The 14,118-nt window shown below is 43.9% G+C and overlaps 1 protein-coding gene across 1 annotated transcript in view; it reads left to right on the top strand.

Moving 5' to 3' along the window:
• The window catches only part of unc5db (unc-5 netrin receptor Db), a 72,111-nt gene that overhangs the window by 24,702 nt on the left and 33,291 nt on the right, over window positions 1-14,118 (top strand). The window contains exons 2-3 of the mRNA XM_053871530.1: window positions 3,031-3,246; window positions 13,707-13,850. Of these exons, the coding sequence (XP_053727505.1) occupies window positions 3,031-3,246; window positions 13,707-13,850 (360 nt within the window). The remainder of the gene's footprint in view (window positions 1-3,030; window positions 3,247-13,706; window positions 13,851-14,118) is intronic.

Raw genomic sequence — 14,118 nt, 5'->3', positions numbered from 1 at the left:
CGGGAGCTGGAGAAAGAAAATCCTTGGTAGCTCTTGCGAGTGTGTGCAGTGGGGGATTTGCTTCTCCTTCCCCCACCTCGACCTCTCTATCTTCTGCCCTTTCTGGGAAGTAGAGGCGGGCTGTCAATAGCTGTCAGAGGCTCGCTCAGTCCGTCAGGCGGCCTGGGCCTGTGGTGTAACAGGAGGATCTAACAGAAACATCCTATAACTGACACGGCTCTAGATCTATGCTCTGTAGTCACCAGGGAGCGCGCATCTCCAAGTGCAGCCCTGCCAGCTGCCTGACAGTGGACACATGTGCCGCGTAATTGCTTTCCGTAGCAGGCAACATTTGAAAATTGATTACAGGATGTATGGCAGGATTTACTGAAGGGTATGTAGAGGGCAAGCAATTTGGAGTGAGGAACTGTACGCGTCAAGCATGTGTCACACATGCGCACGCACACACTCCCCTGTGGACACGTCCATTAGATGTCAGTCGGGAGTTTTGTGTGTCCTCACCAAACTATCTGCAATGTAAATACAGCCTGAGGAATTACCACCTCATGTACCACAGTATTTGTGTGTGCAAGTCAGACGTTTGTGTTGATATACATCATGGATTGAAAGCTGTGGTCTTTCAGGTATGTACCCCTTGAAAATATATATATATTTCCACTTAGTAGTGATGGGTGGATGAGGCATCATGAAACAGTTCTGCAGTGTCCTGATTTTTCAGAGGCCACTAGATGGCGCTCTTGGTTCAGAAATGAGGTGAGGTTTCATTGAAATAGTTGTCAAGTCCAAACATTTGACATATATATATATATATATACATATATACATATATATATATATATATACATATATACATATATATATATATATATATATATATATATATATATAGAGAGAGAGAGAGAGAGAGAGAGAGAGAGAACGAGATCTGGCTCACAAGCCATAGGTTCCAGACCCCTGCTGTAGGAGATATGAAGGACACAGCAAGGTCAAAGAGCAAACCTGATTTTTCATCCATCAGCAACAAAGGAGATTCCCTTGTCATGAATGGCGGCGTGGATAGTAGACAGGTATGAACCAAAAATGTTGTGAAAAATGCAGTGCTTGGTGGTCGTGAAGTGTACATGATGTCTGATATATATATATATATATATAAAATTGTGAATTGACATTTTAACATCTCAAAAGGTGCCCAACCCATAACCTACAGGGAAACAGGCTTGCAGACGTATGACCTCACAGAACTTTTCATCTGGCCCGTCATATCCACAGTATTTGTATTGTTGAAGACAATATTACGGCATTGAAAAGGTAGAATAAAAATACACAAAGACAACAATGATGATACTTAAACGGGCGTCTATTTTATTGGATCTCATATAACGGCTGTTTAAATCGTAGGTTGTACTGTGCGTTTCTTGGTTTGCAGTAGAGTGAGTCAGTCCATGAAAATAACAGAAGCATAATATATATATATATATATATATCATGTGTACCAGACCAATATCATCTTTGCATTTCATAAATGTGTGCTGCTCTTTTTCCCTGAATTAGAGACTAGTTGTCTTTAATGAAGAGATGTTTTAGCGCCAAGTTGTTTAAGTACTTTTCAGGCAGCAATTTATTGGCTCCGTAATTGTGTATGTATCAGTGTCAAGCTTGTTTGTTCTGTTTGTTTTCATAGCTCAGCCATTAAGTTGCGGTTTCAAAGTGTCATATATTGCAAAACTCCCTTTTTTTTCTGCTAATGAGGCCATTGGAGCTCAGAGGGAGATGAATCTTTATGAACTGAGCAGTGCTCCGCTGGGGTCTGGCCATTTAAAGGGCCGTGAAATGAGCCTCGGAAGCCGACTTCCGTGCAACATTCACAGGCATCGTGTCCCGTTTGCAACTGGCATGTTTTATGTGTTTACACTTTCATTCCTCCCTTTAACAAGCATTGATTTAGTGGACTGGTGAGAGAGCAGATTTAATTACATGAGGCAGAATTAGATTCGAAGGTGGAGTGTAATGGCTTCCTTCGGCCCTCACCTCCGGCTCTGTGTTGGTCCTCCTGCAGGGGCTGCATTTCTAAGAAACAGCAGAGGCAGCAAACACCGTGTTGCTCATTGTCCCGGCCTTCTCTGCTCTCTTCTTTCCTCAAGTGCAGGACACCACGCCATAGCTTAAAAAAGAAGAAGAACTGCTGCGTATAAAGTCACTGGCGATATCAATTCTACACCCTAAATCGATGAGCTGTCTCATGCTGGTGGAAGTGTGCCGGCTGATTGTTTGGCACAATGCCTAAAAGTTCCTTTCTCGGTCTGCCGGAATGACGGCAGAGTCTTTTCACAATGTTTACAAAAGATTTTTTTTCTATTTTTTTATCTTGACCCGGCGTCTGCCGGTGAGGATGAAACAAATCCACTCGCAGTAGACACAGTTTGAGCTCGGAAGGACTGCGGTCCAAGTGTGCTGCGCTGGAGACTCTTGTGACATTGAATTCTCAGGCTTGTTGAAAGTCTCGCTCTCATGCTGCAGTCCTACAAAAAGAAATGGAGCTCTGCTGCCTTTTAAGCGTGACTGATTTATTGACACAATCCACACTTATACTCAGTTCTAGAGGTGGGACTCTTTCACTATCTCACAATAGCATTCGATTCCGATTTTTTTGGGCCACCATTTGATCCTGCCATATACCCTGTAATAAAGTTTAAAATGTTACCTGCTGCGGAAAGCGACTGTGGGGCACATGTGTTGACTGTCATGTGTTCACAGCTGGCAGGGCTACAGTTTGAGATGCTTGCTCCAGGGCGAGAACAGAGTGTGGATCTAGAGCTGTGTCAGTTATAGGACGTTCCATGGGTACAGCCACTGAGACGATCAAGCCAACAGTGTACAGAGACCATTCAAGCATGTGAAATGTCATAACAATTTTCATTCCATCTCTTCTTGTCCTCCGCAATACATTTTGCAAGGTTTCGTTTGCAAAGCTTTATCCTATTCCCCTTCATTTTCCACTTTGTTAAATGGCGACTTTGTGTTTGTTGGTAGGGTCTGCGGCAGCTGTCCAGCCAGATGCCCTGACCTCCGCCCAGGGAACGCTGCCTCACTTCATCCAAGAGCCGGAGGATGCCTACATTGTCAAGAGCAATCCCATTAAACTCCGATGTCGAGCTGCGCCCGCTCTGCAAATCTTCTTCAAATGCAACGGCGAGTGGGTTCACCAGAGCGAACACTTCTCCCACGAGTACAAAGATCTCAACACCGGTAAGACTGTGAAGGAGTGAAGTCAGGAAAAGAAACCATACGTGCACATGACATGTACTCTGCCTGAGGGCCGGGTGAGGTACCGAAATTTGACGTCATTTTGTACAAATCTTTTCCCTCTGTTCTGACTCTGTGCTAGTAGGCAATGACATCTGACTCCACCCATACAGTGATCGACGTCACTTTCGTGTTCTCCCTTCACAGCGGAGCTAAACACCGGCCGACCACAAGCCTTGTGTCGTGCTTCCTGCTGCTAGCCTGACCGTTTTTATGTCTCTTGAAGACATCACAAATACGTCAAAACCGCATTCAATATATGGAGCATTTTGTTTCCCAGACGCACATCAAACAATGAGCTAGTACAAGTTAGCCGTGCAATGCTAACTCAGACGGAGCTGCTCAGGTTCCTCCTCTGAGGTTGTACATGATGGTTTGACACCATCGATATGATGGATGTGAATTGAGCTGGATGTTGGTTTCATCGGTTTCCTCACTTCTGCGTCTGTGAGAGTGTATAATACCCTCCATAAATAATGACCTCATTTGACACACAACCAAAGTAGAAGGTTGAACCCCGACGGTGTCGTGCATGTCTTGTACAGCACACCATCATATCTTTTTTTAACAGTGCTTCCCAACTGAGAGGGATTTTTTTGTGTGCATTTATTGCTATCGAGGTAAAGAAGAGAATTTATCGTGATATTGGTTTGAGGTCATATGGCCGAGCCCTGCTCTCTCTCTTGATCTGCTCATCCTCATGTTTAGGTTCAGGGGATGATCACTTTTATTTCATTGTCCTGAGGTTCCTGATGGTGATACAAAACCTTATTCTTCCACCTGTGTACAGACGATGCGATGCATCGAAACCAACACGGAGTTGGCTCTTTTAATAGTCAACGTGGTGCCTTCCAGCAAATCGAACATTTGCTGGAGCGATGATTTCCAAATATAAGAGCAGTGTTTCCCGTATTTGTCAACGCTCCTCCGCAGGAAAGGCGTCTTAATTGCTTCTGGAAGTTAATGACAGTGTGATTGGTGTGCTGTGAAATTGTTGCAAGCATGGTGATGAACTCTGCCACCTCAAACCGCTCTCTTTTGTTTTTCTCCCACTTTCATTATCGTGTTCAGAGAAGTGTTGGAAAGTTTGCTCAGGTCACAGCGGCACTTTTATTGGGCAGCAATGGGCCAGTCAGATGCCAAACTAGCTGCTTGGTTGTTTTATTGAAGTCATGTGGTTTGGGTCGTGGCTCATGACGTAACGGTTGAAAAGGGTTTCAGCTATCGCTCCGCTGTGTGGTGGGTGCGTGGCGGCTTATTATACGACACTGTAAGCTCAGCAATATATTGTAACTAAAGCCATTATTTTAAGGGGGAAAATCAGATGCAGTGCAGTACAATAATATGTGCAGGGAAGCAAGTCTATTATCATGACGTCAGTCCAGGTAGAATTACAGTGAAATTTCACACTTCAGCAGAGGAATGAATGAAGAGTTCATCATTGTGGTGCTGAAGTCGGGCTCAGAAGAGGCACCACTGGTCGTCATTTTTTGGGCTTGAAACCTTGAAACATTTTCTTACTGCAGGATCTTTAGAGCAGACATATGTTGTCACTCTGTTTTCTGTTCTGGTGCTACACAGGACTAAAACTGCCCACAGTGCTTTAGGTCTACATTCTCACCTCTGGTAGCATCACATCAAAAACGTCCAGAAGGCCAAATTCCCCCGTTTTTATTCTGGCAAAATGACATAATTAGATGTTAGAAACTCTGGTAGAATCTGTTAGAAGAAAAAAAAAATGAATTTAAAAGTGTAAAGATAACATGATGTATCATCGTGCATCTTGGAAAATAAGCCAAACAAAATTTACATTATTTAAAAAACTATTATATACTGTTTTATTGCTCCATATTTCTCAAATACACTCGCTGCGTTGAATCGTTGATATGCAAATGAAGTGATGACCGCATTGGTTCTGTTTTGAGAGGAGAATAATGGAGGATCCAGTCTGGAGGAATGACGTCGGCCATCTTGTCTACAATTTGGTACCACTCCCATGAATAGTGAATCAAAATACCTCCAGCATACAGGAACAAAAATGTGAGGGGTTTGATGTCCTGTTGTGGGCTGGAGCTGGGACAGGGATGAGGCCAGTCTGGGACAGAGCGTGACTTGGTTTATGACTTTGTCACAGCCAAACTGCACAGAAGCGCACATTCAGAGCTGGACACGCACCGGGCACCTCTTCCCTTCTGGAGAGACGTCACTCACTCGGCAACCCCTCCCACATGCAGCGGCCACACACATAGAGGAACAGCCACCTGCAGCAGACACTCTACATTCACTCATACAAAAGCCTGTTTTAAGGCTTGGAACACATTATAGCTTTTTCCATTCATTGTCATGGGAAGAATCGATTCAGATTTCGAACAAATCGCTTCTCGAACGGCCGTCTGGAACGGATTGTGGTCGAGAACCGAGGCACCACTATATAGCACACATAAAATACCAAGACACATTGACACAATTAAGGATTGCGATATTCAGCCTAAATATCCACATTTTCTTACACCACTAAGAGTGAGTTTATAGTCATGATCTTGTTGCAGATATCTTTCAAAAGTTACGTAGATGCCAGATTCTTTAGCGCAAATCATTTGCGTACTGTCCATCAAACAGCTCCCTGAGTGACCTGTTGTTATGGGCCACGTAACTCCTCCTTTCACTTCCACCTGTGAGAATCTGGAAACATTCTGTCTGCGGCTGCCAGTTGCATCATCAGAGCCAGCGACATCTCTTTTCCCGCCCAAGGGGACTGGCAATTTAGGGAAGCGTGAGAACCTCGGGGGAAGATCCATTCTGCCGTAACAAAGGAGAGATAAGGCTAATCTAATGGAGCGGCTTTGTTATGGACGGCAAATTGGGCCAAATAATCAGGAGGACATCAGTGAATAATTGGACCATTATTGATGAGGACATGGTGTCTCAGTGCCACCAGGAGCAGCAGATAGCATCTCTCTATTGACCAATGGGCTTCATGAATCACCGGCGGACGGTGAACCACGCAATGACCTTGGCCCTTCCAGCCACAAACAATCACGTGTGTTGCACTGAAAAGAAACAACAACAAATGCACATGTGAAGTACAAACATGGATAACACAGTGAGGTACCTTCTACCTTCCTTCAGCTATCTTTAGGTCATTTCAAGTAATGTATCTACTCATTTGTTGTCATGATCCTGTGGCTACTGTGGCTTCAGGCACTATTGACAGCACACGATGGTTATATATTTAAGCTGCCACAGTGACTGCCGTGTAGCCCACGTCATCTATTTAGAATAGAATGTTGAGCTACAATGTGTTTATTCTAGTGTTACCCACTATTTAAAACCATTTTAATCCAATTCATTGATGTGGATTGTGATTCGTATGTATTCATTTTAATCTACATTAGTCACCTCTCATTTTGCATTGTGTAAACCGTGTTTATTAAACAAAGTCAATCGTTCATGTTGAGAAAATAAAAGATGAATGTGGGCCTATTACTCATTTTTAAAACCAGCCACAAGGACAAATGAATCAGATCGAGTCTTTCCTTGAAATACCGAATGATTCAATGTTTTCTAGCTCTGTGTTTTGGAAAACAAGGTCTAACCAAAGGCCAAAAATGTTGACGGCTGAAAGGCAAGGGACTAAACCTGCACCTGCGGCATCCAAAGCTTTTGGTTGAACTCACTTTGGCCTCCGAGGAAGGTGAAGACATTGACCTGAGTCATGCGGTTTTCAAGATGCGCCACTTTCGATGAACTTGGATTCAGCTGGGCATCACACCGGTGTGGCATTACCTCTCACAGTTAGTGTGAAAGGGCACGACCCACTCACAGCGTGTGGCTCAAAATGTCTGAGCTCCTCGACCTGTGCAAGCACAATAACCCAGTATGTATTATGGTGTATTTGCAAAGATCAGGCCTCCTGATGTCGCTGAGATTAGATGCCGTGGCATGATGAACACTGGACAGATTTGCACGCACGTGTGTAGCCCAGGATGCACACACAAGTAAAAGCAAGTGAATGGGACAGCAGAGAGAATCACACTGACATGCAGCGCTGGGACATGGCATGCCACTCACTGTTACACCAGATCACATGACCAATGTGGGTGCTGGACTCATGCATGCTGCAGACCACTCTGCTGAAAACAAAGCAGCGTTTCCGAGGCTGGAAGCTAGTGAGATTTAGGGGCCACAGATTCAAAACCAAAACACATACTGATCACAGATGTCGCTCTTTTGAGAAGATTGAAAGGATTTTAGAACATCCACCAGCCTTCTGTGCAGCTCGACTTTCAGGGAGCCAATGAAAGCCGCCATCTTGGTGATGTCACAGGAGAGCATGCCAACGCTCTGCCAGCCCCCCCTTCGTGCCAAACCCATCATGAGAGCAGAAGACAGCCTTGATCTTGACATGCCAAGAACATCGAGGCTGTTCAAGATGAATGAAAAAGAGGCACCGTTCAAGGTGTCATCTGTTGATCCCAGATTCAAGGATCTGCATTTTCACATTGAACCTGAAAACAATGAGATCTTCTCAAGGATGACAGATGCTTTAGTGGCTGCCATCATGAAGCAGCAGCTGAATTCAAGTGCCTACTGTATGTTGCATTCATACTGAAGAGGTTGTTTTTCTAACACCAAGGTTGTAAATCTTGATTCCGTTACAGCAAAAAGGTAGAAACATATAGGTTCCTTTTTGGTGCAGAACTTGGATAATGATGCAGAAATCTGTTGAATGTTCTTATATTTACGAAGCATGGATTTGAATGTTGGATCACTGGTGGTCAACTGTCCACTGAATGCTGTTGAGAGGCTGCAAAGCATCGCGGAAGAAACCAAGCGTCTTCTTGGAGACACGTCTCCCCGTGCAGGGAATTTTCAGGCACCCAAATATCCATCTTAAGGCCCATTTATGCTCAACGTTCCACATTGATCCGGGTACGGATTGAGCCGTCTGTCTGTGCTCCGCGTTTATTTTGTCCGTATGGAGCAGTACCAGTGGAAACCATGGGGGGCAGTGTTGCTGTTCCTCCTCGATACGTAGCTCTAGTGAGACAGGAAAGAGACATAACAATGGTGGAAACTCTCCGTCCTCCAGTGGCCATATATTTCACCGGCCAGCGCCTCCGACAACACTGCCTCCGTCTCCTCTTTAAATGATCAATGCTTCTTTAACAGTCGCCATGTTGGTTTGGAGTTTGTTGTTGTCATAAACTTTTGACTGCGGGTTTTGAACAGTTATACCAATGTAAATACACAAGGAAGCATGTGACATTGGTCGAAACAGTCGGGAAAAACACAGCGAATACCACCACATTCAAGTCCACCTCCATGATGCGTTATGTGTTTGTTATGTGTTGTTTCCACTTCCTTTCAGTAAGTTTGCTCACGTGGAAGTGAAGGCGTGGCGACTCTCATTAAAGCTGTGGCATTGCACCGCACTCATTTACATGTAGCAGAAACCCTGAGCACTAAATGAATCATTTATGAATGAGGTCTGCGAATTCCTAACTCCACTGACCACAAGTTCTTGCCAGTCCACTGATCATTTTGTGGTGCTCTTCTACAGAGAGCTTTTCCATCCCTGCACCCTGGCGAAACTCATCGGCGATGACCCAACTTTCTTTTTCTTTATTGTAAAATCGAAAATAGCAGCGTCTCTTATTTTCCTTTGCTCTTATCCCAAATCTAACCTGCTGCGGTAAGATCAGTGTTGACAACCACGCTTTTGACAATAAAATTGTCTGACAAAGTCTATGCAGTTTTAATGCTTAAATGTGCTCCACAGTCGCACACAATAACATCAAGCGCCATGAAAGCTTGGCTGTTTCTTTTGCCTTCTCGTCAGCATGGACTGGTTCAGTGAAATTTGGTCTTTCCATTCTATTCCGTTGCCTTGAGAAAACTTTCTGACCTTATCATTGGAACGTTTCTTCTGAAAAAGTAATCCTTAGTCCTGAAAAAACAAATCATCATATTAAGAAAAATAACCTGGGAGAAAATGGGTAGAAAAAAAGGAAAGTATCGAACGACGTTTCCCAGAGTCAGTAGTCCGTCCAGACTCCAATGACGCCCTTCCTGTTCCCGTTGGGGGCTGTTCCCGAACCACAAGTGGCTCAGACCACTTCCTTCATTACGCGCAGCGTCTTCCGTCCTCCATCTGCTGGGAGACGCTTCACCATTATCTTTGGCGGAGTCGTGTCCTCGCGGTTAGGACTTGCACATTCTCTTTTATGGGATTTTAATTGCAGCCGTTAAGCCACCCTTGGAGAAATATTGTTATTAAGCGCTCGCAGTCGCAAACACAACCCGTTTTGTTTGATCCAATGAGCCAAATTGCTTTTTTTTCCCTGTGCATCTGTTGATTGTGAACGTTATCGTCGATGTGCAGCAAGCAAACACAGCTGCTAAAAAACAATGAAGGAGCCACATTGAGTGTTTCTGCATGGCGCCGGTGTTTTGGGTGGTCATAAGTGGCTTTTCAGCGCGTTCTCACTGAGGGCAGGTGTGCGCCGTTTGTTTTAAAATAATGGCGTCTATAAGCCTGTCAGTTTGGAGAGAAGAAAACGCTTGTAAACACAGCTAAAACGCAGCCTTGATGACACATTTCCACCTTGCTTCCTGTCAGAACACTTTCAAAATAGTCCCATGTTGAAGTTTTAGATACATGGCTCCACAGTTCCCTGCACTACAGCAGGGCTTCCTGCAGCGTCATACAGGGGCGGCTGCCTTGACAGGCAATGCTCCCTGCCTTTATCGTGTATTCCAGAAGAAAGTCCCTCCACTGTGTGGTTCACACATTATATTAGTGCCTAATATATTGCTACTTTGACTCCGTTGAACCCATAACCTCTTCGGAGTTTCAGGCCAGGCTTGCTGCCCAGTCGGTTCAGTCTCATCCAGGCCACCTCCGAATGTTTCTCAGCACGCTTCCTTCCCATCTCTGCCGACCTTGTGAAGAACCGCTTGATAAAGAATGTGTGAAATATCAGGAGGAGAAGGCACATTATCAAATGCAAAGGCAGGTTTAACTCGTGACGTGGACGTGTTTAATGAGCTGCTGTGTTTCTTGTATGCAAACAGTGAAATGGTAATAATGTTTGGCTGTTACACACCAATGTTTGGAGACAACCGTCTGGCTTTGACTCGCCCTGCATCTGTGAGCAGTGCCAGCTTAATCTCCTCCACTGCTCCAAATGATGTTATCATTGGCCCTCTGTTGCTGTGCGGCCAGTAAATGGGGTTGCTGACCCGGAGAGCGCACCTCTCACCCAACTACACACTTCTGAAAGCAAAATTAAGTTTCTCTGTCAGAGATTGTATTCAGTATCAAGATGTTGGTGCGAAATGCCATAGTATATTGTGGGTTTTTTTTGGTCTCCTCTGTTACCAGAGATGAAAGAGCTCTTTGTCATGGATGCAGAGTCAGCAGCTTTTACTTTGAAACCACGGCTGTCAGAGTAGTCGTTCTCCATGAATGGTTTTGGGGATATGACGTGCCGTGTGGGTGTATTATTCTGCATTGCTTTAAGAGATTTTGACCTTCTGTATAGTTTGATTTTCTCTCCATAATTCGACCTGAATTCAGTATGGCTCCGTCCACACCTATTGCCTGGTTATTGATGACATATGGGGGATACGTTTATAAACACTACCTGCTTCATTTTGTCTCTTCCTTCCATTTTGTGATTCATTTCAAGGTGCTGGCATTTTGGAAGCTTATGAAACAGGTTGGGAAGATAATACATGATGATCCCAAACTGTTTCCCCTTCATCTCTTACCAGAACACCAAAAGAATATTTGCACAAAAAGCCGTTGAACAGCAGCATCCAGTCGATCGTGGATGTCCTGTGGAGATTACAGTGTTTAGCCATTGCTCTTTGATGACGGAATGCTGTTTTGCAAGCAGAGATTATGCTCATTAATCTGGAAATATCCGCCTCCAAAAAATGAGGGATGCAAATGTGATCAAAAACGGAAAGCCTCTTGTGTTATTAAGCGGCTTGGCTAGTGAACCGCTGAGAAATGTTAAGCCATAATTAGCCTGTAATAATTAAAGGGAGACCATTCATCACCGGCTCCATTTTTAATCCATAATAATCCTTTCACTTTTCACTTCATCACCCCAGGTATTCTTAAATGCAGAGGTTTTGCCTCCTGGAACATGTGAGTTTTCGTCGTAGACACTGAAGTCGCTCACATTGTTTCTCCACGTTGTTGAGTCTGGACTCTCATGTTGGTGGAGAGGGAGTCAATGCAACCGTCGAAACACTGAAGATGATCACTTTTTCAAAATAGACACATGTAGCTTGCTAGTGAAACGCATCATTTGTCATCTTAAATTTCAAGACACAGAAGCAAATTGTTTTTCACGTATGTTGAGATTTGGCTACTGTGTGAATGTTGGAGTCAAACTGTTTGTTCTTCTTGCTATTTACAATCCAATAATATGCACGCATGTTAGAGATGAGTAAGAATTGATTGAATTTCGGACCTTTGTTTTCCTCCCGCTTCCTCCCCTCCCCCCGCCCGATTGTCGGACCACAGCCTCACAAGAGGGCATCATGAAAATTCATCGCTCATTATTCTCTCCCCCCGTCTGTCTCGTGGCGAGCCGCTGTGACACTACAGGCCGCGGCCGTGCGCGTAATGTTGCAGTCTCGCTGCAGGAGTTAGGGTTTTGTTTATCCCCGGCTTTTTCCCTTATTATTTATTTTAAAGCCTGTCAATCATGATTAAAAGGGCACTGTTGTCCAAGTTGACAGCAGCAGAGCGTAATGATGTTGCAGAATATGTGGAGCATGTCAGCTGGATCAAACTCTCTCATTTTGTCCTCAACAGATTCAGAAGCAGAAACACAAGAGCACAGGTGTACGTGATGCACTTGGGTCACAGAACCACACCTTTACATTCATATATATGTGTGTGTGTGAGTATATCCAAACCTGAAAAAAAGCTGGTCCACATATGAAACCATAAATCTCATTATTACAGCACATACATAATGTGTACTTACATATGTTTCACGTGTATGTGGCTCTACAGGAAGGTTTATGTCAAATCTAATGCCAATGTGTTAGAGGGGATTGATTTAAACATTCATCCATTCATTCATACATGGCACCTAGTGCAGCAGAAAGTGAGCGTTTGTGTTATATGTCTATTCTACGTGAGTGCATTTCGCATATATTCCCATATAAACAGCAGGAGGCAGAGACATCGTATATATATTTGATATCAAAGCACTTACTACATTTCTGTATGGGTGCTTGATAATCTGCAAGGGATGTATCTGGTCCTGTTTTTTTTACAATATACATTGTTATCTTATTGCCTTTCCCTCAGCAGTGCCTCGGCTTCAGGGTGACTCAAATTGTTTTCTGGGTGTTTAGTGGTAAAATGCAAAGAAACAGAGAGCTTGCTGAGCTTGAACTATGTGACCATGTGAAAACCAAGACCAGTGGACACGATGTTCTTTCCTTGAGTGGAAAGAACATTGTGATCTCTTGGAAACATTTAACTCAGTAACGGCCGTCGTGGCTGATGGAAGAACAGCTCTTTGCAATGAAGTTCTATTTATTTATTCATTTATTGACTGCTGCAGTTAATATATACTGCTTCATTTTCGTTCAGTCAACGTTCAATAGGTTCGTGTCAAATTTATCTGCCTTATTTTCTGACGTATTTTTTTCATCTGCTGGAGTCAGTTACCAGCGGTAGAAACCTCACACCAAGTCTATTTGAGCATGTCGGCGTGAAGAGACATGTGCCATTGTGTCTTGCTGAGGGAGTCATCGTCGTAGAGAACAACAGGAAATCTGTGACTGGCATTCGACTTCTCAACGATTATGTGTGGAGACATGGGGATCAGTTCTGTTGGTGGCGCACATTCGCTACACAGGATGTTGGTGTTGGCGATGATATCAACCACTTCCTCGTCGCCAAAACAAACGCTTACCAAGCCAGCAAGCGAGATGACAATCCACACTGACCAGAAAAACAGAAAAGAATATGTGCTACTGAATAGTTCAAAAGAAAGTTGATTTGTTTGTTTATTTATTTGTGTTTTGGTGTGTTTTTAAGTACATCCACAATGAGTTGAACCTGGATTTGAACCGGCCTGTCTGGCACCAAGACCATGCTTCCATGTATTCAAAAAGACTACATCATTGATTGGTTGAAAATACTGGTAAAATTGGTACATTACATTCTGTTATGTCGAAAAAAAACAAAAAGAAAAAAAAACAGCAGTTTTTATTTCCACCCTGTAGTTCCCAGCACTGTGTCTTATTTTTTAAAATTTAATTGTATTATTTTTTAATGTAAATATTTGGGAGTGAAACTTAACTCAATAGCCAAAATTGACTTGCCAAACATTTCAAAAGGTGCTGGTCTATTCTCCCCTCAGGGCTGAAAGTACGGGAGGTGATGATCAACGTCACCCGTCAGCAGGTGGAGGACTTCCATGGGCCGGAGGACTACTGGTGTCTCTGTGTGGCCTGGAGTCATCTGGGGACCTCCAAGAGTCGGAAAGCTACAGTTCGTATCGCATGTAAGTGTGAAACACTGCTGCCTCAGAGTATAGGTGGTCGGGTTCGGTGGGTAGATGGACAGGTCAAGTTGCCTGAGTTTCAGACAAAATCATGTCAATAAAATGTTCCTCATATGAACATCTTTGATGAAATGGTGAGTAGAGCGCCCTCCTATGACTATGTGGACCTCACTCCTGTGGCGTATTATATCAGTGTTGGAAGGTGGACTTTAGCGTAGTAACACATGTTCTGCATTTCCATTTCCTCCATATTTCTGCATGTTTCCAC

The sequence above is a fragment of the Synchiropus splendidus genome, chromosome 7 (genome assembly GCF_027744825.2).
Source record: "Synchiropus splendidus isolate RoL2022-P1 chromosome 7, RoL_Sspl_1.0, whole genome shotgun sequence".
Classification (NCBI taxonomy): domain Eukaryota; kingdom Metazoa; phylum Chordata; class Actinopteri; order Syngnathiformes; family Callionymidae; genus Synchiropus; species Synchiropus splendidus.
The sequence above is the reverse complement of the archived record's forward strand: the minus strand, read 5'-3'. Positions and strand labels throughout refer to the sequence as shown.